Here is a 24,108-nt window from a genome sequence, read left to right on the forward strand (position 1 = left end):
ACCCAGAAGAGGCCTATGAATCCTCTCCCTTGAAGATTTCTTACTGAAGCAGAGGGCAGTGATGCATTTAGATTATTAGAATGGGATACACGAAGCCCTCAAGTGCATCTCACAACCTTTCATCTGGTCGATGGTCTTTGGATAAGGTCATGTTTACAGGACTGTGAGCTGACAACCTTTTAACTAAGACAAATCTATATGGTGAATTCTTCAGATGATGTGAAAGTTTAGAAGGCCCATTATCTGCTTTTGGGGGGGAAGAGACTAATTTGGTCATATTTCAATAGACTTGTGGTCTAGTTTGATATTACACTTGATGGTATGAGATACTCTATTGCTCTTTCCGACCGAACAATAGAAATATACTGAAGATTCTGTTGTATTTGAATGCTTAGATATGATTTCAGATTTCACATAAGCCCAGTGACCTTGAAACATATTCCCTTTGATTCTTCTGCAGTGAGTCAATGCAAGGAGGTCAGCTCCTAGCACGTACCGTCTCTCATTTGTCTTCCTTGCTTGCTGTGCGTGCCTGAAAGAGCTTTCACAGTTCCTGTTGGGCCTGTAGGCTTGTGCATAACGGGCAGGAAACCTCAGTGCTGGATAGCCCAATTACATAGGTGCTTTCAAGTGCCTTCATGCTGCCATTAAAAGATTTGCAGATGAGGGCACTCAAATAATCAGTCAACACATAATTAAACAGTGGAACTCATAGCCAGAGGATGTTGTGGAGGCCAAAAGTATGAATGGCTTTAAAAAGGGATTGGGCAAAATCCTATTATTAAACACAATGATCAGGAAGAAGTGTCTGGTGTTAAAGGTACCTAAAGCATCTACTGGTGGAAGCAAAGGGGATGTTGCAGAGAGGGGGTCACTATATTTGTCTTCTCCTACATTCTCTCTAGGCATCTGCTACTGGTTGCTGTCAGAGGCAAGACGCTGGGCAGCTGGCTTTCATCTAAGACCACTGATCCACCCCATCATAGCCTTTCCTACAGTTAACAGGCTTATGGGCTTTACAGTTTATTACCAATACTGATATTTTACACATGGGTTTTATTTCTCGTTTCATAACAGTATGTACAACAGGCTGCTGATAAAATCATAATGTTTCCCATCATCCTTCCCCACCCCCATTCCATTGCCCTTGTCAAAGACAATCAGAGCAGCAGGAGACTGCGAATGAGAAAGTGAGTTACTGTGAATATGGAGAGTTAATAGATAGCAGAGAGGGAAGCCCAAAAGCAGAAATAAGCTTTTCGAAGAGGGCGACTGCTTTTCACATGCATTTTCATTAGCGATTAAATGGAACAGGATACAGCCAGATGCGAAGCACTCAACAGAGCAGAAAGAGTTTGCAAAAATCGTTTTGAATACTCAGCTTCTATTCAATTTGCTGCTTTTTGTTTGGCCAAACAAATATCTGGATGGCTGTAAGGTGTTTACCAAACTATTGATGAAATCCGGCTGGAATAGCTTTGCACAGGACAAATATTCCTCCTCAACAAATATTTGACTATCATTATTTTCCTGTCTGTAAGCTTCAGCCATTCTATTAGGAAACAGAAACAAAAGCAAGAGGCCAATTGTATATTAGGCAAAGTGAACAATTTCAAGTAGCTTATCCCCTAAAATTATGAGACATATTCAAGGGAGAGGCAGCTACTTTGCGCTGGTCTCTAAGCAATTTCTCCTGTCCACCTAAGCTTTTAGTATCCAAATGACTTTGGCTAAAGCAATGAGTTGGAACTAGGGCTCCTGTGGCCCGTCTTTGCTGCTTCCACATACCAGAAAGAAAGGTGCTTCCTAATCTTTTGTCTCTTTGGTTCATTTCCCTGTGAAGCATCTTTACATTCAAGCTCTGATCTTGATATAAACCTAGCGATATACCTGTGTGGTGTGTCAGTGAACTCAGGATTCAGCCAGCCATGTTTTGTGGCAATATTCATGGAAGACAGGCCGATAGGTAAGTTTTTTAATGCTAAGGGTGGGTTTAATGACTGTTTGAAGTCTTAGGGATAAGATAAGTCAGTGGCGCAAGGGCTTTAGTCAAGAGTATACGGTATTATTTACATCAGTTTACATCAGTCTATCATATACACCATGATTCTAAATGTTGGGATTGACAACCTCTTTGAGACATAAAATCCTATCCTGAATGGGAAGTACAAAACAAAGCTAGTGCTGAAAGATCAAATATAACTCATTAAACTTTACTGGGGGAAGGCTACTGGACTTACCTTGTGAGGAATGCCAAGAGGGGGTTGCCAGACTAAGTGTAGTTGAGAGCAAGTAGAAACAAACAGAGTTTATCCTCTTCTAATCTGGGAAATACTTTAGCTGTCAGTACCTTGGATTAGGAGCATGACCATACCCATGGGTAACTGGACTTGCTGGGACTACCATGTCAAGGGAGCAAATTCCACAGGCAGAGTGCTCTGCTGAGAAACGTGCTGTTCTCCCCACACAGACAACACCAGGAAGTAACCACATCCTTGCAAGGATTAAGTGTCGTGATGTGATGCCATTACACAGACATGAATCTTTCCGAGTACCCAGGCCTTGGGAAAAGATTGTAGGTTTGAAATGGGTCTTGTGGTATTTTAGACACATAATTTACTTTTATTAGTGTAAGACATCTGCCTGGTACAGGCTAAGTCTCTCTGGTCTCCTCAGTCATGGAAGTAGGAATACTGTGGAGCTCTTCTGAAATCCTGTTTGTCCTACTGACAGAAATCTTAAACTAGCTGGGCCCAATTATTTATGGGACACATCATGCTGGATCCAGATCTGGATGACATATGGTGAAAACACAATGAAACAGATACTGTACAACCTCCGGAAGAGAGCCAAATGTAACAGTCACAGTTCTGTACACACATGGGATATGTTTAGAAAGTGCCTTTGATTCTTTGTAGTTTAGGTTTTAGTATACGTTTTAAAGACGTATCTTTTAGGTGCTAGTGGACAATGTCCTTCCACCATTTCTCTAACGTAAATGTTGGTCCCAACCATTTGCCATTAGAGCAGGGCCTTTCTACAGTAGAACACAGAGGGCAAATCATCAAATCAGTATCCATGGTGGATTAGCGAAAGCATGGCTAGAATTAAAGTGGTCCTGTTTTCATTTATTTCTGAATTTCTGATCTATTTTAGATTCACTTCTTCTATTAAGAAGATAAGAGCAACTATACTGGATTACTGAAGAGCAGCGGAAGAACAGGTAGCATAGCCAGAGTAATATTCCAGCTTCCCAAAATGGGTTTCCTGAACCAGAGGTAATTTCTATGTATTTAGTAGCCTACAACAGATTTCTCCTTCATGAACTGTCCAACCCCCTTTTGAGCCCATGAAAACTTTTAGCTCCCCAAACCTGCTCATGTGTGTTATCTTTCCCAGGATCACCAAATAGACAAAGCCCAACTAGGACTATTGACCTGAAAAGCCTGAGATCCTGCTTCCCTCAATAGCCCTATCACTGTCTGCTAGATACGGTAGCTATGGTAATAAGCAATCACCACATATTAGGGGAGTATTATGTGTCTTAATGAGTTGATGAAAATAAAACAGATGGAATCCTACACTTGAAAACCAACATGGAAGTGTAAAAGTTTCCACAACAGGAGTTGTTGCATGGCTTCTGATTAATCAGTACAGATAGTCTCATATGACAGTGCTGTTCCTGACTCTGACCTCATAGCCAGTTATGGGTATCTTCCTATGAAATGAGACAGTACTAAGTAGAGTAAGAGTTAAGAGCAGAGAATCAGTACTACATAGACTGGAAAACATTCCTGATCAATCGGATATGAAAGCAGAGCCTGACAGGCTGTGTGAGTACATGATCACTCGCTATCCAGCACCGAGAGAGCCGGTGGCCAGGATTCAAAGCTGACCTCAGTGTGGCGGTGCCAACAGAGGCCATCTGAAACCCAGAGGTGGGCTCACAGTGTCAAAACTGAAGCACAGTCATAGACAGCTGGAAAAATCATGTTCTGCTGTTGCCGAAACACCACCTGCATTGAAGCAAAGAAACTTCACACTAGCATACTTCAACAAAAGAAAAGAAAACAAAACACTGGCCATGAACTGTTTTCACTTGGGCTGGAAGCCCCAAACCACAACCAACCAAAGATCTTTGGTTACAAATCTGTTTTGCATGTTGTGGCACATGAGCCTCCAGCTGTTATTTATTCTTAAATAAGGAGTCATTCCAATGAATATGCGTTTGTATCCATCAACAATAGTGCTACCTGTCTGTATAAAGTTGTCATTTGCAAAAGAACATAGAAACAAAGAACCCTCTTACAGCTACACATACTTTCCATGGCCAGTAGCCAGAAAAGGTTCCTTTTGTTCATATCCTGGAGACACTGGAGTCCCTTCTATTATCATACTTTTTTAATGATCTACAACCACGACGTAAAAACTGAATTCAGGGAAGAGACAACCGATCAACACCACACAGGTGACAAATGTGGAGAGAAATGCTACTGACTTGAACTAGAGGTCTTCTTTGACTAGTTCAGGTATGAATTTAATCTTCTTGACTTTAGAGAGATCAACATCTGTAAGTCTGCAGCTTAAGCTCATCATCACTTCTAGGCTGTTCCAAGAATTTTATGGCTTCAGGGCTTTGCCAGATAGCCAAGAATACGAAAGTAGCTCAACTATTGTTGGGCACTGCTAGAAAGAATGCCCTACCATTTTATCTTTGTGCCACAAATACAGACAAGGTTTCCAAGCAAGTCAGCATGGCCTTGGATATTTCCCAAAGTGGATAATTATTTTACTCTCTTGAAAGAAAGTTGGATATGCTTATTCCCCGAGGCTTACTAGCAACAAAAGACATTGTTTGACTTTTAAAGACCCTCTCAAATTCTAATTTCCTCATGCTTTATCTGTAAGACATACAGAAATTGTATGTCCAGGTTGATTTCCCTGTTGAGGAAGAGTCATAAGAAATGGAGGGGAGGGGTGGAGGGCACAGATCAGTGAGCAAATCTTGGCTCTTAAAAAACAGCTATGGCTATTGCTTGCTATGCAAACATATTGGTGCTGTGTGTTTACTTCTGTCTTATAAACATCAAGTGATTTCAGTGTATACTAAAAGTTGCATTTAAATAGCGGGATTACCTTTTGAAAGCTTTATACTCAGAGAAGATGGATGAGGTACTTACATTAGAGTATCCACATTTATGGAAGTAAATACATGCAAATCTTTTGATGTCCTGAAGGTCAGTGAAAGCTAACTGGGCGCAGGACGCACTGGGGGCTCCCAGGAGCTGGGGGGCTCCCCATGCTGGCAGAGCAGGACTGGACCCAGCACCCCTGCAAGGGAGCAGGACAGCCAGGGCTGGGCTGGGGCAGGTCCATGGGCAGGGGGTGGGGATCCCAGGTGAGGATGGTTGGGGCCGTTAAGGCCTGTTAGTGCCCTCAGGGCCCTGACAAAACCAACACTAATACAAACAGTTTAGAAAGCTCCAAGTCATTTCAATGAACCAGACAAATGAATCAAGTTTGGTTTTGCCTCTTTCTTCACCTAATTAGACAACCGTGAGATTTATGGTGTAATTGAGCCAACTAAATGTTTCTGTAATTTGACATCTAATTCATCAATGTCCAGTTCCTCTGCAGGTGCAATCTAAGGAATTCCTAACTGATGGAAACATGTTTCTATTAAAAATTAATATTTATATTAAAAAATTCTATTATTTCCTGCTTACTCCTAACATTTCCTTTACTCCTAACATTTTAATGTGAAAAGCAGCCTAGAGTACCATGATTGCTCCAAAGCACAAGGAGCGATGTTGACCAAAGCGGATGTGTCCCAGAACAGGAACCAACGCTGTCATGTTAGCTGAAGGGCTTGAGCCCAGACTGGTCATCCTCCCTGCCTAAATTTTGGCTTACACTGTGGCTTGAACCACACGGTTCTCCAGGGAGGGAGGCACATGAGGAGGCTGTTCTCGCGGGGCAGCCTCTGCTCGAAGCAGCATGGATGCACATTGCTCAGGCCACAGTGAGAGAAGCAGCATTTCCCACCAAACCACTACAAAACTAGTGTCTAAACTTCATTAGGTGGGAAGCGGTGGGAAGATTCTTCCGTTTCTGTGCCTGGAGACCAGAGAAACAAATTCAGTTATTGTAATGATCATACAAAACTTTACAGGTGAGATTAAAACAGGCAATGATCATAGTGAAATTCTGGCCTATTAGAGTTAACAAGAGTTTTGCATTTGACCTCAGTGGGGCCAAGGATTTTATCCTAAGAGTATTAGTCATCTGTATAAAGATGAATTAGAAAACTTGTCAACAATAAGCAGGCAAGGTTATTCCCAAGGGCTGCTGAACTCGGGATGAGAAAAGTTGGAAAATCCACTAGTGAGAAATAGTCCTGCTTATTCCATTTATACCCACAATGCATGTGATGCACATATATAATATCTAAGCATTTATCGCCTGTTTTATTCTGTTCCTGTCAAACATGTTGTAGAACTTTTTGTTCGAGGAGGCAAGGGAGGAACCTTAGGGTAAAATTTCTTTGGATAACTTCCCAGAGCTGGGCTCAGCTCTCATAAACAAGCCCTGTGAAGGCAGTTGCTGTGTGCAACCTATGGTTCATATTTCTAGGAAATACTGTCAAGCAGAGCTACTAATGGCCCCATGGAAGCTTTGCGTTATTAAAGCACACAACTCGGATGGCGTTCAGCCCAGCTAGACCTGCTCGCGAGCTTTGTTTGAACGGCAGAATTTTCATTGGAAATCGCTGCTCAGTTGGCTTTGAGAATGTGACCTACTTCAGACTTCATAAACACTGCAGAAATGCCACAAATATTAATTTGAATTTTCAAGCACAGTCAGTTTAACAGTGGGGAGGAAACAACATTTTAATAAGAATAGGATTTTAAAAGAACATTTGTGGAAGACCACTGTTGTTTGTCATCCAAGTCTAAAAGTTATAATCATCCAGTCAGGGGACAGAAATATTCCTGTTTGAATGGTAAAAACTGACCAGCACAGTGTAGGTGTCAAATAATCAGAAGCAGCAGTTTGCAAGAACAATAAAAAAGACTTTGCAAGAAAGAATAGCAGAATTTTTCAGTGAATAATAAAAAAAACATTTGAAACAAAGCATTATTTGCTTGTGAGCAACAGAAAAATAGAGGAAGAGGTGAAGTTTGTTAGAGAAATCATTCACTGCATATTATTTGCCTGGCTAAATGTAATTAATTTCCTTATTTATCTTACAAACCTTTTATCTTGGAACTACGCTGTTCTTCTTGTTCCCCGGAACCGCTGTTACTGGTGGCGTTACTCTGTCTGGGGTAGCAGCAGTAACCTCAAGTACAATGTGCCCTTGTTTCAGTCGCTCCGTTCCCAGTTCTCCCTGACCGAGTTAAGATGAAGCAGAGAGAAAACAGGAAGAACCAGATTGCTGCTGACACTGTAGCTACGGTCAACGAAACCACGCAGGACAAGTGGAAAAATGTGAAGGCACGAAATCTATACCTATAGCCCTAGAAATGATCCTGCAATAGTAACCTGGGTCCATACGTGCCAGTGATCTCAGAACTGAATGACAGGGTTTTCTCTGGAAACATCTCTTTTTATCGCTACATACCGACTGGACCCAAGACTTCTGCTGTTGTGGATGATGTAGCTGTCTCTCCCACATGGAGGCCAGGCAGTACTGCACCCTACTCTGGAGACTGAACAAGCACAGATAACATTAGCTTATTCTCAAAATTAGAGCAGAAAAATAAGGGAGCTTCTTTCTAACCGTACGGAGCTACCAGCAAAAGCGGTGGTTCTGCTACTCCGTCTCGCCGTCGCACGTCTCTTCTCCGGTACCGTGGGCCCTCGCTGGGCACTGAGCACTGCAGCGCGGCCAGCAAACCTGTGCCTACGAATCCTCACTCCTACCAGGGCAGGGCACAGGTGAATCCTCGCCATCACGCGGTATGTCTCGATTACGGGAATCCTCACAGGGGTACGGGTCTGCACAGGAGAAACTCGTTACAGGAGACCAGCGATGCAAACAGTCATAACCAAAACAAACACAGGAAGAAAGAGGGTCATGGCAGCACAGCTTTGAAGGAAGGGAGGGAAGAGATTTTCCCTGTTAGAAAATTTTCCACACTAGCTCATCACTAGCCACACTGGTTACAGAGAAATCTATTCTTCGTTCGCTCTTAGCAGAAATCTCAAGACGAAGAATACAGGCAGTTAGATCCATACAATTCCCTAAATGCTACGCTTTAAACAAGGCACCAGCGGTTACGCAGGGCCACAGCAGAAAGCAGCTCGAGCCTGCTTTGCTATTTGTTTTAGAAGCCGTTATGGGTAGCTGTTGATGCATTTTTGGCACTGCTCTTACCCTGCTATAGATCACAGAATACGTTACGTTGGAAGGGACGTCAGGAGGTCGTCCAGCCCAAGTCCCATTCAAACCAGGGCTTGGATCCAGTGGCCCGCTATGGCATGCACTGGACAGGCCTTTAAGCAACTGCAAACAACTGTCATTGCAAGCTGCTGCCAGCTGACTCCCTTTCCGCAGAGCGCCCCGTTTTCCCTGCTCAGGCAGTCCGACTGGTCCTGGCTCTGCCCCCGCTCACTAGCTCCCTCCCTGCAACTGCTCCAGTTGCTCCTTGCACTGCAATAGCCCATGGACGGAGCCCACGCTTCTCTCCTCTCAACAGAAGTGTTAGGTGACAACGTTGGCTTATGGTCTGGGAGGTGTGAGCCAGCTCATTTGTGCCAAAACCATCATACTACCATTACATTGTCAGAGGGGCTAAGTGATGCTTAAGTACCATTTGTTTTTAAGTGTAATCTGAAGCCACATGCTATCCCAAACATAGATTCCTCAAAGGTACATATGATACGGCATAAGAACCATGGTGGATACCAACTGTTCCATGAAAAAGTGGGTTATTTTCCTCATGTAAAAGAGTTCGTATAAACTGGAGCCAGTACTTTTCAGAAATGATGTATTTCCTAGAGAAATTATACTGAACTGTAAAATTTGGTTTGGGTTTAGGAATTGCCACATTCAGGAGCGTTCAGGTCCAGATTTTGGTCTGGTCTTCTAGCTACAGGGCCAGGTTTGGATCGCAAGCGTCAGTCTGTTCCCCGGGGACCTGAAGAGGGCTGGAGGGCTCTGGGCTGGCCTGGGCACTCCTCCAGGATGCAGCCTGGGCTCAGAGCCACCTTGTGCCACAGCCCCCAGAGCCCAACCGGAGGGGCCGGCTGGCTGAGCCGGGATCGCAGCCGGGACAGCCCCAGAGCTCTGCACCTCCTTCCACGGCCCCACTGCTACCCACGGGCAGCAGGGGCAAGCGCGGCACCAGGGACGGCACGTAGGTTTAGCGTCCCACGTGGCCAGGGCCATGACTTGGAAAGCAGTTCTTGCATATCTTTCCATAGGAGTAAGGCTCATTTCCTCACCCAAACGTTGGCTGAATTCTGGGATCTTTAACAGAGGTTAAATCACACTACAATAGAGAGAGAATGACATCTTTTGTATGGAAAGTTGTGCAAGACAGAAGGCAAATTGTTTCCTGGAAGAGAGGAACATAAGTTCTGCAGAGTACAAGCACTGTAAGCAAAGGGGGGGAATTCGCATCCCTTTTTCCGAGGTTGCTGCCACACACACTTGCGTGCCCAGGGACCCTCCCCCTGAAGCCACCGGGAGCTTCGTCATTGTCTTCTGTGAGGGCACGGACGGTTCCTGCCGGGCAAATCAAAGAAAGCAAGAAAATGCAGTGCAGCAGGAACTACCAAAATATTCCCTGTTCAGAGGGCAGCACTGTTTAAATTTAGAATGTTTCAATACATGTTATTTTAAAAGGAACCAATAAAAAACTATTTATATATTTGCTCAAGAAGAAAATTTGCAACAGTGGGTTTTTTTTTTTTTTAATTTCCTTGCTCTCATCATAACTAGATTGATGATTTCTGTGTTTCTCCTTTTAGGAGGATAACTAGAATAAGTTGCCAGCTGAATTTCTCTTTTATTTTATTCCAAGTTTTAATTTAAGACAGAAGAAGTGTGGCTAAGCTTCTTATTTTATGTAATTATTTTTTGGCCCCCAAACCAGGTTCTCTTTAACTACATAGCTATGCATTCCATATTGTTTCAATCACATGGGAACTGAAAGGAAGGATGTAAGTGACTGATGACAGCTAAATGCTGATGACAAAACTGTAAGACAGCAGGTGAAGCAGCGCTATAACTGCCCAAACTCAGATATAGAAATCACTTGACACTAGAACGGCTTTTCTGTCCTGACTGGCGCATCCCCATAGTCTGTTAGCTGGATGACAACATGTGTTTGCATAAACACCCAGACATATAATCAAGTGATTAAACCGATGATGTAATGCATAGGTGGCAGACTGAAATTTGGCATCAAGATTAACAAATACAGATTGTTTTTCTGAAAAAAAACTGGCCATCACAGTATATCAGAATCCAGTGACATTCCCTGGTAAATAAACACAGGAATTTTTATAGAACATGACATAACGCTGGAACTGAAGGCCATAAATCCGCAAACTCATACATCTGCATTTAACTTCGTGCCCATTAGGAGCTCCATTAGCCTCAGTGGTGCGCCTTATGTGGGTGAGGTCAGGATTGAATGATGCAGGTATTTAAAACTAAATGACTAAAGTCTCTTTTCCCTTTCTGTCACTCAGGCCATGGAAATTTCCCTTTGTGTGTCTGTTCTTACCATTGCACTGTTCCCGTTAAAACCAGGTTCAGCTCCACGGGTTCATTTACATTCACAGGTAGCAGAAGTGGTACCAACATTCCCACGGGGGAAAGCGGGAGGGATGCATGCGAAAATGGTCACAGCTCCATCTGCATCACAAATGTGCTGACAAGGCGCCAGATGCTCAAATCTGTATTGCTACCAGGTCTGTATCACCTGATGAGCTGGTCCAATGTATAGATGTGTGTTATTTATATGAACATAACACATAAGCTACAGTAGACTTCTTCCCTGCCCTTTACATGTGTGACTTACTGGAGTGCAAGTTATTTGGATCAAATCTGTTCCGTATTCTGTGCTTGAGCAACTCCTACCAAACCATCCCTTATCACTGAAATAACAATAAAAAAAAAAATCACAGACTAAATGGGTGCATCTTCCTGAAGACAAACACAGTTTTGTTCTTTAACATCAGGCTTGAATTTAACTTCATGTTTTTTAAAGACATGAAGTGTAATAGAAGTTGTAAGTATTATAACATTATATTGCTGGCACAAAGCGCAAGTTGCCTGACTTGTTTACGCAGCAGGGACGGAGGAGGAGTTCTTTATCGCTGGAGAGCCATATTCTGCATGGGCTTGTGACCTATGCAGATGTCAACAGGCTTGCTTGGATAAATTGGTCCCAGACTGGCTTTCAGTATTTTCCCTGACTGAATTGAGCTTTAACAAAGTTGTTCCATTCACTTTGCTAGATTGTGTGATTTAATGCTCATCTCCACATTCAAGTTATTATAAGACTTTTCAGAAATTTTTCTCCAAAAAGCTGAGAACATAATGGGAGTCTGGAGCTGGTTAAAGCATTGTATGGGCCATTGACAGTTTTCTTCTCTTTCCCCCCTAACATTGTTAGCATCCATACAAATTTATCTTGTAGATCTACAAAAATATAGCTGGCTTTAACGTCTTCCCTGATTTTCCCTGATACTGGAATGCTTCACAAACCACTCTGTTCTCAGTCACACACAGTATGATGTGATTTATCAGGACTTCCTTTCCCTATTACTGTGGGAATGTTAGAAATAAAATATTGTCTTTTAAAATTAGGGCTTGCCGACCTTTCAGGACACGGATGCCAAGTCAGTTGTTTAAAATGCTTTGACTTGGGCGCTGGCTGCGGTGCGCTGGGGCTAACGAGGCAGCAGGTCACACATGTGCTGTAGAAAGGCACCGGCCGGTAAGTTTTGAGAGGAACCAGGTCAAAGGGAATACTGGAAATCCTTAAGCAAAACAGAGCAAACTCATATGAACTCTCATAAGAGTCCACAAAGGAGCGAGAGAGCATAAGGAAGGAATTACTGGTTTTGTTTCACTGCCTCAAAGAGGACTGGGGGAGAACATGGAGCTTTGGAAAATAAATGCTTTGGGATGGGTGCTGTTGGTTCTCCAAGGAGGGGGCAGCAGGGCAGCAGGGGGTGCTAAGCCTTCGACACAGGGAAGTCCCTGCAGAGCAGACGTCTCCCGCACGGTTTCGAGAGGAGCCTCAGAGCGGAAAAGCAGGCAGCACCATGCAAGCGCAACGTCCTGCCATCAGCAAGTCACCGTGGACGTGGAGTCCGGGATCCCTTTCTCCGGGCCAAGTCTCACAGCTAAAATTCTGGTGCGGAATCATCCATGAAGGGTACAGAAAACGAAGGGATGGGAACGTGGCAAGCGGGGAGCGCTGGCGATTCTGCACTGCGACCACGGGTCTATGGGTCTACAGCAGAGCTATAACGCACAAAGGTGAATGCCTCAATATTCAGTGTGTCTTTCTAAATTCCCAAAAAAAAGCACAGCCTTTCCCTGCCGGCTGCTTCCTGGGGAATCCCTTTACTCTCGGCACCTCTCCACTCCCCGCTCGTGTCCCTGAACCACACCGCTGCCGCCCCGCGGTCTCGGGCTGGTGGCCGTCCCCGAGGACGGGAGCAGGAGCGCAGCAACGCCTGCCCCACGCCGCGCCTGCCGCAGGGGTGTCTGAGCAATGCTCGTTAAAATACGCAGACCTGCAGTGTCCCTTTTACAAGGAAAAAAGTTCGTTAGCGTGGTAAAGCTCTCAACATGCAAGTTCTCTGCTAGGCAAGACTAGCTTCTAAATTAACAAGAGCATTGCCGATACAAGAGCTTCCGTGGCACCCGCTGTGACCCTGCCACCGTATATTCCCCTGCTCAGCTGCCTTGTTCAGCCCTGTCTTACAACCAGATCAATGGAGTGATTAATATTAACGTTTCTGTTTACGGCCCAAGTCAGTCTCTCGCTATCAGAAATCGGAATGGCAGCCGGTGTCTCTTCTGCAACTGGGGAGACCTTCTCCGGTGCCGTGCTCTTCCCCTGGGGTCTGCAGACCACCAGTTGTCCATCATCATCATCATGTGGTTTGTGAAATGTTTAAAAAAGAAAGAAAGAAAAAAAAAACAAGCAAAGAAACACACACATTCCCATGAACGCAGGCAACTGAAGGGGGAAAACAAAGTAATAAACAGCCTTTCAAAGTTTTGCCTAGGTTTTATTTGATTTGATGTTTAAATGGAAACTCGTAGTGGTGGTACTGCTCCCAAGTCCCTGATGTTTTTCCCCCAAAGGTTGGATGATCAGCAGCCAGCTCTGGCTGCTGTAAGAGGGACGATGCTGGACTGGACACTCAACTCTTACCTGGCCACAGAGTTCAGGAGCTCCTACATTACTATATTATGAAGAAACTAATTTCTTCTCGTTCTAATTTGAGTAAAAGCTCAACACCAAAGTTCAGCATTTTATCTGATGATAATACAGATTACAGAGCTCTGAAGAGCTGGAGAGACAAACACCAGCAACACTCAGTACTGGCAGAGTTATAAAACACCAAAACTAATTATATAGCATGCTGCAAGTTCAGGCACGGCACAAATGCATGTTGTTCGACAACAGCATTAACAGCAAAGAGAAAGGAGCCCGATCCACTGGTCCCACTAAGAGTGCGGACACAACTGTGCCCCCGCACAGGCACAAACACCTGCACCACTGGCGTAAGGAAACGGCCACGTGCTCAAGACTCAGGACTTGCACATGTAAGTAGATGCTGATCTTGCCAGTTTTAACGCGACTTCAAAATTCTGGCCGTACAACCCTGTTATGCAAATGCAGCAACGCGCCCGTTTACAGAACAGGCACAAAACAATCAAATGGGAGTCCCTGCTCAGGAAAATGAAATGCCCCGGTGTTCCAATCCCACTGCCTCCTTGCTTAGCTACCCGTCTGCCTTCCCACCGCCGGCACGCCGCGGCAGCGACGACGGGACGGGACGCTCCCAGCGAGCACTCTCGGGACGGAGATGCAGCAGTCCCTCTTCCAGGCTCGTAATGTCAGCGCTGCTCCAGCAGCTACCGCAGCCCTGTCTTTCCGAAGCATCAGAAGACTTAAACACAGGCAGAATAACGTTTCTGAACTACCCAGACTTTCCGAGCTGCTGACCAGCATCGATCCAGCTGACTTCAAGAGAGCTGTGAATGTTTAGGATGGTGGAAAGAACAGGCTATAAATTCAGAGGTATCCATTAATTCAACTTTCACCCCAGCGGAGGGTTGTGTCCGGGATGAGAATTACTCCCGAAGGAGACAGCAGAAAATTGGCTCAGCACCCCAACGCGCGGAGAGGTCGGAGCCGGCTTTCGGCCACGAGCCACCACCGCCGCGGCCGCCCGCTCGGGCCTTCCAGGAGCTGCAGGGCCCCAGCACCGGTTATCCCAGTTAGCGGGGCCGGGCCAGGCCAGGCCAGGCCACCAGCAAACCCATCTCCTGGGCGCGCGCCCCGGCGGCAGCACTTGCCCGCTCCGCTCCGATCCACTGGCGCCAGGGAGCACGCGCCAGCGCGCGGGGTCTTACCGCGCTTTGACCCCCCCGCTCTGCCGCCTGCTCGCGGGCTGCGGTCGCAGCTCCCCGCACTCCTTGGCGTTTCCAGCTGGCACCGAACGCTGCCCGTCGCCTGTTCCCGATCACTCCTCGCTTTCCTCTGTAATTTACTCAGATCTCGAAAGGGAAACCTTCCAACTTCGCTGCTATCGCAGCGGCCGCAACAGCGCGGCAACCGCTACCAGCGTCTGCTGACGTCGTGTCTGCAACGCGAAAGCCCAAAGCGCGCTCCAAAACTCAACCGGCGAAAGCTACAGAGAGCAGACAAGAGTCTTTAGAAAGCGGATTATATTGCCGACTTCGCAACGTACATATGTTCTGCAGGAAACTCAGAAATACTGTGGGCTCGTGCTACTGCTGCAGATACAGATTTCAGTAAAAATCACATACAGCTAACCTTTTTTTCTGATATTTTCTGTTCTTAAGCCCATCCCCTCTTTTGGAGAAACAATCTTTTGCAAAAGATACATTTTTCTAGGCTTTAGTCAAACTGGAAATTTTTAAATTTTATTTCTACTCAGCCTTGAATGATTGCTAAGTTAATTTCTTCACTCACAGACTTTTTATTCATTTTTTATCTCTCTGCTTTTTTTTCTTTGTACTTCATCAACTTTTGAATCATTTGGCAGTGATGAAATATGGAAATTTTCCAGATTTGGAGAAATTTTGAAAAGTTACAGAACAGAGAAAAAAATTACATTAAAAATTACATTCAGTGACAAGGGGAGAAAAAGGAGGAAGAAAGAGGGAAAACCAAAACATTTAAATATTTAAAATTATTTTTTAGCACTTTAGAATTGCTCCATTTCAAACCTTCTGAAAAACAGAAACAAACTTGATTTTTTCACTGACTCACAAACAGTAAAAAGGATAATATACATTGAGATTAAAGAACCAAAGGAAAACTGTCTTTTTACAGATAGAAAGTGAATGAGGAAAGATGAAAGAGAAATAGTAGTTAGCAGCTGCCCCAGTTTTAGCTGTCCAAATGACAGTGTATGGAAACTCTGGATAGTTTGAGACTGCTTTGTAAAAGCTTTTGCTGAGAATAGTTTCTTTCATTTTTTTTGGCTGAAAGGAAAAATAAAGTAAGAAAACAACTATGTTATAATCACTTACACAAACTTCTGCCTGAATCAGGTCATCTTGAAGAGAGGAAAACCAGCCCTGAATGTTGATTTTTATTTTGTAAGCTTACTTTGGGCGGAGATTAACCTTCTAAATCTGCTGCATTTATAACAAATGCAAAAGAAGTCGAAATATGTACACGAATATGCAGACAAAGCTGCAGGACTGCTTCTGTCTTCCAGCTTCTTGCAGACTAAAAGGGAGATCATTTTCATATTAGATATAAAGTAAAGCTACTTTTGGATGGACGTACATTCTTTAGCCAGCAGATTCTCCCAGGAAGCCTGGAGCTCCCAAGAAGCTGGACCCTGCGGTCCCTGAACGCTTGAATGCTCCCAGTAGCGTCTAAACCCACTGGTACCTTGCTCATCTCAGAAGCAAAGGCAGATGGGTTGAGATCTAGGTTTGTTTCTAATCATGCTTCCTAGTTTTATGGCAAACAGGCTAAAGAAAAATTGCATTTCACACGTGGATGTGAAAGCTACTTCTATACCAGTAAATTAGATGGTGCCAAGGAGCGTTCCCGGACAACGGCAGTCAGTCATCTGGTAGCGTTACCGAAATGTATTGAAGGTGTAGCATTAAACAAAAATATCCCTGGCCCATGCCAGCCAATGGCTTCCCCGACAATTTCCAAAGAACCAGGAGTTTTCCAGGGCCAGGGACATTCCTGTTAAACAGTTTGCATGTGGCTACCCTGGTCTGGAGGTAAAAGTGGTTACGAGTGTGGCAGTGGGGTGATCTGTGCTGTTGGCCTCCGCGCCAGCGAACGGTCCCAGACTTGGTTAAGTCACTAGCACAGCCGCAGCTGGGCAGCCCGAGTCCGACGTGCCCGCGGTGCTACAGGTAAGTTGTTGCCTCTCTGCTCTCCCTTTCTTTAGCCTGCGCAACGGCCACGTTGAGGCACTGAAGCCACTCTTCCGCGTTCTTCTCGTCTTTGGCCTTGAACACGTAGGTCTTGCTGTCGGTGAATATCTCAAAGGCCCGAGGAAGGCTGCGGTCCCGGCGCTTCTTCGCCACGACTTTAACGCTCTGCACCTTACTGAGTTCAATGGGGCAGTCGTCGGGGTCGTCTTTCTGGAACACGGGATGGGAAGAGAAACAAAACCATGTTCATAAGGTCAAGCGCCCCATCGTCCTGCTGAACAGCTTGTGTCGACAGAGCTAGGCTTGTAAACATTACTCATGTGGGCAAATACTCTGGTGGGGATTTCTCAACAGAGAGTCACCAGCTCGCACAGCCACGGGGTCCGCAGCGATGCCACCAGCTGCTCTCCTCTCGCGTTTGCACTATTTAGTTCCGACTTCTGGTGATGATTTCAGCTATTAATACAGGCTTGGATTTTCCTTCCTCTGGCTTTAAACAACGGTGACCTTTGCTAAAGATGCCTGAAAAACTCCCCAGGGAAACACAGTGTTTTATTACAGTCACAGCTCTGACGAGAGCACTGCCCGCCTCTGGCGCCGACACCCCTCTGCCCCGGTGGCACCACGTTCCTGGCCTGGAAGGGGAAGGAGCAGGGTCTCCCCGCACGTTTGTCCCGGCACAGTTGCTGTGCTTTAGGGAATCCTTCCCGGGGCCAAACACAGCCACAGGCAGCTTTAGGACCCCATCCATGAGGAACTGGACTCGGACCCATACACTTGTTTCATGTAGCTAGGGCAAATGAACTGGAGTCTTACGAGTCTAAAGGCTTAGCGTCAACTTGCCTCTAAACACTAACGTCGTTCAGTGACGCGGATGTGCACAAAATCATTTCTAAAATCAGTGGTGGGTATGTTAGCCACTTCTCTCCAGTTAAACAATTCTTTATTGTATCCCCATACAATTCCCAAACTTTAGCCCTTCCCAAATTTCATTTACATTTACATTTTGGGATGTGTTTTCAAAAACAGGACAAGAAGGAGGCATTGCTAAAAAATGACACTATTGAAAATAAAAACATTTGGAACACACATTTGCAAAAATCTTTAGCCCATGAGCCATGTACAATTCTTGTCAATGGCAAATACTTCCTAGGCATGAAAATCAGCCACTCCCCAGGAGACTCTCTTCTCTTAAGGAATGATAAGTTGTTCCCCCTTCTTAGGCCCTCCAAAAATGGAAGCAGCAGCTCCTTCTGCTAGTTTTGAAAAATGGAACAGGTACTTTGAGTGCGGTCCAGGAACATGAAGGAAATCATGCCATTTTTCAGTAAGGAATGGAGAATTTAGGATAGCTCAATTGTAATTTTATTTGAAAATGCATAAAGTAAATAAGTCTATGAATCTTAGCATTATTATAAGAGTGGGAATGTGATGTAGGCAGAAAAAGAGTTCATAGTTCAAAGTCATGGAATTTTCCTGGGGAAGAAGAGATCTGTAAGCTCAAGGTATGAATTGTGGTCTCCAAATGAGAAGTTCAAGCCCAAGGCCCTGATTCCTCAAAAATATTTAGGTACCTCCTGTTGAGGTTCTTATATTTTTTACTGAAGTAGTGAGTTTTAATCCAAAATTCAAAGGCAGATTTTCCAAAAGCTTTCTGCTCCTGTCATGCAGGAAAGATCTGAATGAGAATTAGTGGCTAAATATCTTTCAGGAGCTGATCATGAAACTCCAGCTCAGGAGTTGATGACTGATCTGCCATTTTTCCACCTCCGTGATGAATTCTCAGGCTGTTTCCCAACTTTTGGAGCTCTTCCATGTTGGGTAAAATGTATTATTTGCAGTCAAGGTCTCCTACATTCCTTGGAGTGCTGTAATCACTGGGCAACCTCCCCCTTCCTGGCCAAAAGAACATTTAATCCCCTTCACCAGAGCAGGTCTCCGGCAAAAGACACTGATGTAAAACCCCGCCACAACCGCCAGCTGCTGGGTGAGCAGGTCTCTCCAAGCCATGGGAGGTCCCTGGTCCTGGAGCGGCAGAGCACAGCCCAGAACCGTGTCTTCCCTGGCACAGGCCCATGCCCTGATGTTGCTGTTAAGTATTTTGGGGTGGGGTATTTATCTGCCTGCCTCATTCATTTTTTACTAGTGATCCCATTCCAGCCCTGAGAAGTTGCCTTTGAATGGATAATTTCCCACTAAAATCTTCAGTTTTGACAAAATGACTTTCCATTCTGAGTAACAACGAAAGCTCACGACCAGCTTTGTGTAGGAGCTAATGTTTCCGGAGGCAGCATTAATTCCCCGTGCACGACCAAGGGACAGCAGTAACTGTCCCCCCTCTTCTGGTTCCACAAACACCGACTCAGGAAACACCAACTCAGACAAGCCTTTATCAACTGAGTTTAAGCAGGCTCGGCACTGAAATCGGACCTGAGATAAAACATTATGAATATTGTATCACAGAAGATTCAAAGCAATGACAGACTCAAAGAACCAAAACTTTACACCCTGTGAGCCAGATGTTCAGGCTTACACCCCTACCTAGCAAAAATGACATACTCTCTTCATTACATGTCATGCACACATTGGGTTCGACCTCAAGTTGCTAATGAAAGTTGATTGCACCCTAGACACATTTCTCTGGAAGGAGATTACCACTATTTTCCAAGAGTTTAGGATGTGGCTCACATTTGGACCTCTCATATTTTGGTTTTCTCTTGCCTCCCTTTTACCCACTGGCCCTATAATTGCTTACACAGAGCAAATATTGTTCACAGGGTGACTTTTACAAAGGAAAGGTTCATAGCAGGACTACAGAAATAACCAGGCACGGCCAGCTGGCTATTTCACAATGCTTCTTCTGTGTTTGGTTTGTATTTGTGAGTGAGCACTGTGCAAAGTCAAAACACCCACATAGCAGCGGCCTGTTTGACCATGCCAGAGAGGAAGGGCAGGATTCTCATCCTCCGCCAGGCGAGTATCTGCCAGCTTCAGTAACTAAAACAAACACCAGATGCAGCTGGGCAGCCTGGTCCTGCGCGCCGATGCCTCAGGAAGCCTGGCCGTGAGAGCTGCGCAGGAGCCGGCCTCTGACCACCTGGGTACGGGATGGTCTCAGCCAGCTCTGCACTTGGTTGCCACTTATTTACATTTTAAATCTTTTTTTTTTTTTTCTTTTTAAACGACAAAATAAAAAGGGACCCATTACTCGCTGGCAGCATCTCAAGCCGCGTGGGTCGACCGGTCCTCACAACCACAGTTGTGACCATCAGCTCACCTGGCTACCTCACCATGGATTTTATGTTCCCTTCCACAGCTCTCATGTCTCATTTGCCCAGCACCCACGTCTCATTGCCTGCTCCAAGACCTACATCGGATTTCAGCAGGTCTGAGAGGCAAAACCGACTCTCCCCCATGAAACACAACGCAAAGGAACAGGACTCGCGTGCAAGACCCCTGCCGAGCCCAGCTTCGGGACACGGTCTGCTGCAGCCCGGGGGGACGCAGGCAGCATCGCTATCTCCTTCCCCTCGTGGTGTCAGCATGCACCTCACAGATTTAGATTTGAAAAAATCTTACTTCACGCTTTTATTGTCTGAACCACTTTTTTGAGACTTTGTACCTCGAGCGCCGCTCAAAGGGAAGCCTTTTCTGCTCGGTGCTCTGAAGCAGCCAGCTCTCCGCTGCCGGCGGCGACTGGGCTACCCAGCGACGCAGCCTGCCCGCGGGGCTGGACCGAGGGACCAGCCGGCAGGTCGCCCCCCTCTCGAGGGCCCTTCCGGAGCAACCGCGCAGCGCGCTGGCGAGGCCGGAAGCCATGGGGCTCGCCGGGGTTCCCGGGCTGCACCCCGGCAACGGCTGAAGGCAGGGCTCGATAGCTCCAACTGAAGCACGAACGGGATATAATGCACCCATTCGGAAGGCCGATTAACTCAACACAGCCACCGTGCTTCCTGTCTCCGGAGGGCTGGAAGCCGGCCTGCCGCTCTGCAGAACCATTCCAAATATTTGTGCTTAATTTTAAAATAGCAAAGAAGCCTTGAATTTGCCAGTTAAAAGGGGAAAATTAATCTATATGAACTACGCTGTTGAGCAAAATCTGCTGTTCAACAGTCTAATCTGCCAGCTTCATCCATCTATGAAGCATTACACATTCCGCACATTAACAGGGAGACCACTGAGAATGCAAATCCAAGGAGCTGATTTTTATGTGCTAATCGCATCCCAGGAGTAATCACGGTATTCTGATGCGTCTTGTGCCCAGCTTGTTTGGAGAGCTAATTAAATCCAGCCCCTTAAATACATTTCTGTAAGCCAATCAACATGCCAGAAAAATGACAATTATTCGGATACCCTTTAAAAAGTGAACATCAACCAGTACTGAACAAAACTTATGACACATGCGTGGACTGTCTTTAGAATCTCAACCAAAGCATCAGAAGAAGTCACTAGAAATTAAGGAAAAAGCTGTTTTATGAAACACTTGCTTTCAAGCATTGTCCCAAGTTCCCAGGCACATGTTCCTCCCAGGCTTGACCCCCTGTTACATTTCCTAAAGGAAGGGACTCAAGAAGCCATTTAAGAAGCTTAAAGAGCTTTACTAGGTTTCTGTAATAATAAAGATTATTTACCAAAAATATTAAGGCTTGACTATAATTGGAAAATGCAGCTATTTTTGGATTATCTGGGAGAGCTCTTGTAACTCAATAAAAAGACTATTTTGCATAATGTTTGATAATTGTCCTTGTGAAAAGCTGAAGAAAGTCAGTTTCTAATAACTGAGAAATAATAATCACTGAAGACCAGATTCAGTTATAATGTACTCCATGTCCTGTGACAAACTTGCCTCTGAGTCATACTGGTATAAATTTCAAACAATTTCACTGAAATTTCAGCCGAGTTGCTCTGAATTTAGACAAAGGTAGAAGTGAAAGCAAAAAGCTCAGCTCCTTGTAGACAAAAGCATTCTAGCATTACCTTGCTTCAAAAACCCTTGTATTTCCTGTACAAACAGCATCAATTATAATGCCATCATCTCAAGACCGGTTATTAACGTATAAAAGCAGGCAAAAAAAGGGCCCGACTTTCTCGATGTGCCGAACGTAACTGTCTGCCCCCGAACACTGCTGATCCCGTGAAAGTCTGGGACCCCAAAAGCACAGGTGACTTTCACAGTGTTGGCTGTGGCCACTGCTTACCGTGCTGTTTGCAAATGGAAATATGTATTTACCTGAGCAGAATTTGTTGAGTTTGTGTTTATTCAACGAAATAAAGAATCCCTAGTCAAGACTGAAAATAATTTTTCAACCCGCTGAAAGAGGAGCTTTTAAATGATCTAAATCGTGACGCTCAGGTGCGTCGAGGCAGAGGGGAGGATTCTCAGGCACCGGTCACCAACCTGTAGGTCATGAAGGGGCTGAGGCACTAGCGGCCGTGCAAGTGGCAGTGCCGCAGGCGGCCGGTCTGAGCCCTGCGCTCTTGGAGCGGGCTGTTCACACGCACTCCGCGATTGCCATTGCTGTAATGCAAGCTAATGGCAATCTAACACCAAGTACCCTGGAAAACCTCATGCTCTTCATCCACAGGGAAGGGTATAAACCAATTCAGCGAGCAAACCCTTGGCTGAAGTTAGCCATATAGTGTAAAGAGAGCAAAGGAAAAAGCCGAGTGTTAAAAACCGCTGGGAAATGGTGTTGCGGAGGAGGGAAAAAAAGAAAGCAAACCGATGTTCTTCTGACTTACGGATTTTCCTTTCCGAAAAAGGAGCTGGTTGCCAGCAAGAGTGAAGTAGCGAGTTTTCCACCTCTTGATAAACTTCCACCGGACTTGCTTCTCTTTGAGCTTGCCTTCAATCAGAGGCTGGCCGTCCTGATTTACAACTGGGGAGGTGAACAGACAAGGAAGGGGTTATTTCTTTCCTCTCTTTGCCTCAGCGGAAAGCCAGGCTTTCGCTGCGATGCAGAAAAGGTTTTCTGCAGTTTCGCTGTGTCGGCTGCAAGACCACATTCCTCGCGACCTCAAGCATTCAGCTGTCATCGAAGAAAGGCATTGCGGCCCTCAGTCACAGTTTGCTTGGGAGGCCGAACAGATGGAGCTGACAATTCATACTGCTCTGTCTATCACATTTTCGGTTCTGTTATTCATTGCATACTTATCCCCACCATAAAGTCTCCCAACTGTTCCTCAGCTCCACAGTACTTTTTTATGCAATTAAAATCAGGCATTCACGCTGTCTCTGGGACTTAAAGCCACACCATATAGTTTAATACAGAGTCATATTCCTGCCATAGAATATTACGGATATAATATTCCAGGGATATGACTGTTAACTGCAACAGTTTGCTTCTTTCCAGAAACAGTGCAACGGATCAAATAAAGAGCTAGAACTACAGTTTTCAAATGGAGCTAAGAAACTAGACCCCGCATGCCACAGGAATAATCACCAATCTCTCTTTGGTTTCACAGCAAATTCCAGCCTAGAAATGTGGCTTTTTGCTGGGAAAAGGGCTGGTGAGACAAGGGCCCTTGTCCCGCAGGCGTGACCCGTCCCTGCCTCATCCAGGGACCAAGGTGCAATTCCTTCGTGCACCTGTGGGGATACCGATGCTTTTTATGGGCCCTCCCGTATGCAGTGCGCAAGCGGTAACTTAGCCCTGCGTTTTGCAGAGGTCGCTCCTGGTTACGTCCTTATTCTCTTTCCTACTTCTTTCTTTAGGGATATTGCTGAAGTCGTTTAACATTAACCGTCGGTTTCATGAAACATAAACCTTACAGTGAACCAAGAGTTACTCACGGCCTCCCGATCTCACAGCACCAGTCCGCTGGGAACACGATGTTTTCTGTCACTTCTGCATTTCTAAAGTAACGCCCTTCATTTGGAGAGCTGCAGGGGAGCTGCCAGCGCACCTCGGCTCGGTGCCGGGGCTCGGGACGCACCTCGCACCCCCAGCAGCGCCCGGGCCCCCCAACCCCGGCACCAGCCAGCAACGTTCAAGCTTTCACCTCTTGCGGTGCAATTCACTTGCAAACGATTAGTGCGTCGCTGACCAAGAACATTCCCTCTCTCACAGGCCGGGTGGTTACAGCTAAAGCAATGCTCTGTGCACGCACGTGTAAACGCCATCCTTACGGAGCCTGTGTTAAATAAAAGCAGGGGTAACTCTGCCCGAGGCAGCCACTAGGGAGGGAGAGAGGGAGGGACACCAAGGCGTCTGCCCCCCCTCGACCTGCTCTACAGCGTGTTGCCTAAGAATAATCTAAAATGTGATTAAAAATGCAAAATATACAGTACAGATTTTAATAACTGTAATGACTGTAATCAGCATGGAAGCAAAAATACAGGTACACTCAGCTGCATTGCCTCAGCTCAGCTACTTTCCAGTCCATCTTCTATAGTGGCTAAGAAGTGACTTCAATTTGTCTTAGAAAAATAACTTCCGTTTATCAGTATAGATTCTTCTTCAGTC

General features: G+C 45.5%; 1 protein-coding gene across 1 annotated transcript in view; it reads right to left on the reverse strand.

The window, feature by feature from the left end:
- Positions 1-16,544: 16,544 nt before the first annotated feature.
- VEPH1 (ventricular zone expressed PH domain containing 1) overlaps positions 16,545-24,108 on the reverse strand; it is a 90,029-nt gene continuing 82,465 nt past the window's right edge. The window contains exons 12-13 of the mRNA XM_067301559.1: positions 22,385-22,521; positions 16,545-16,852 (exon numbers count right to left, since the gene is read on the reverse strand). Coding sequence (XP_067157660.1) covers positions 16,616-16,852; positions 22,385-22,521 — 374 coding nt within the window. The 3' untranslated portion in view covers positions 16,545-16,615. The remainder of the gene's footprint in view (positions 16,853-22,384; positions 22,522-24,108) is intronic.

Source organism: Apteryx mantelli, chromosome 9 (assembly GCF_036417845.1).
Source record: "Apteryx mantelli isolate bAptMan1 chromosome 9, bAptMan1.hap1, whole genome shotgun sequence".
Taxonomy (NCBI): Eukaryota; Metazoa; Chordata; class Aves; order Apterygiformes; family Apterygidae; genus Apteryx; species Apteryx mantelli.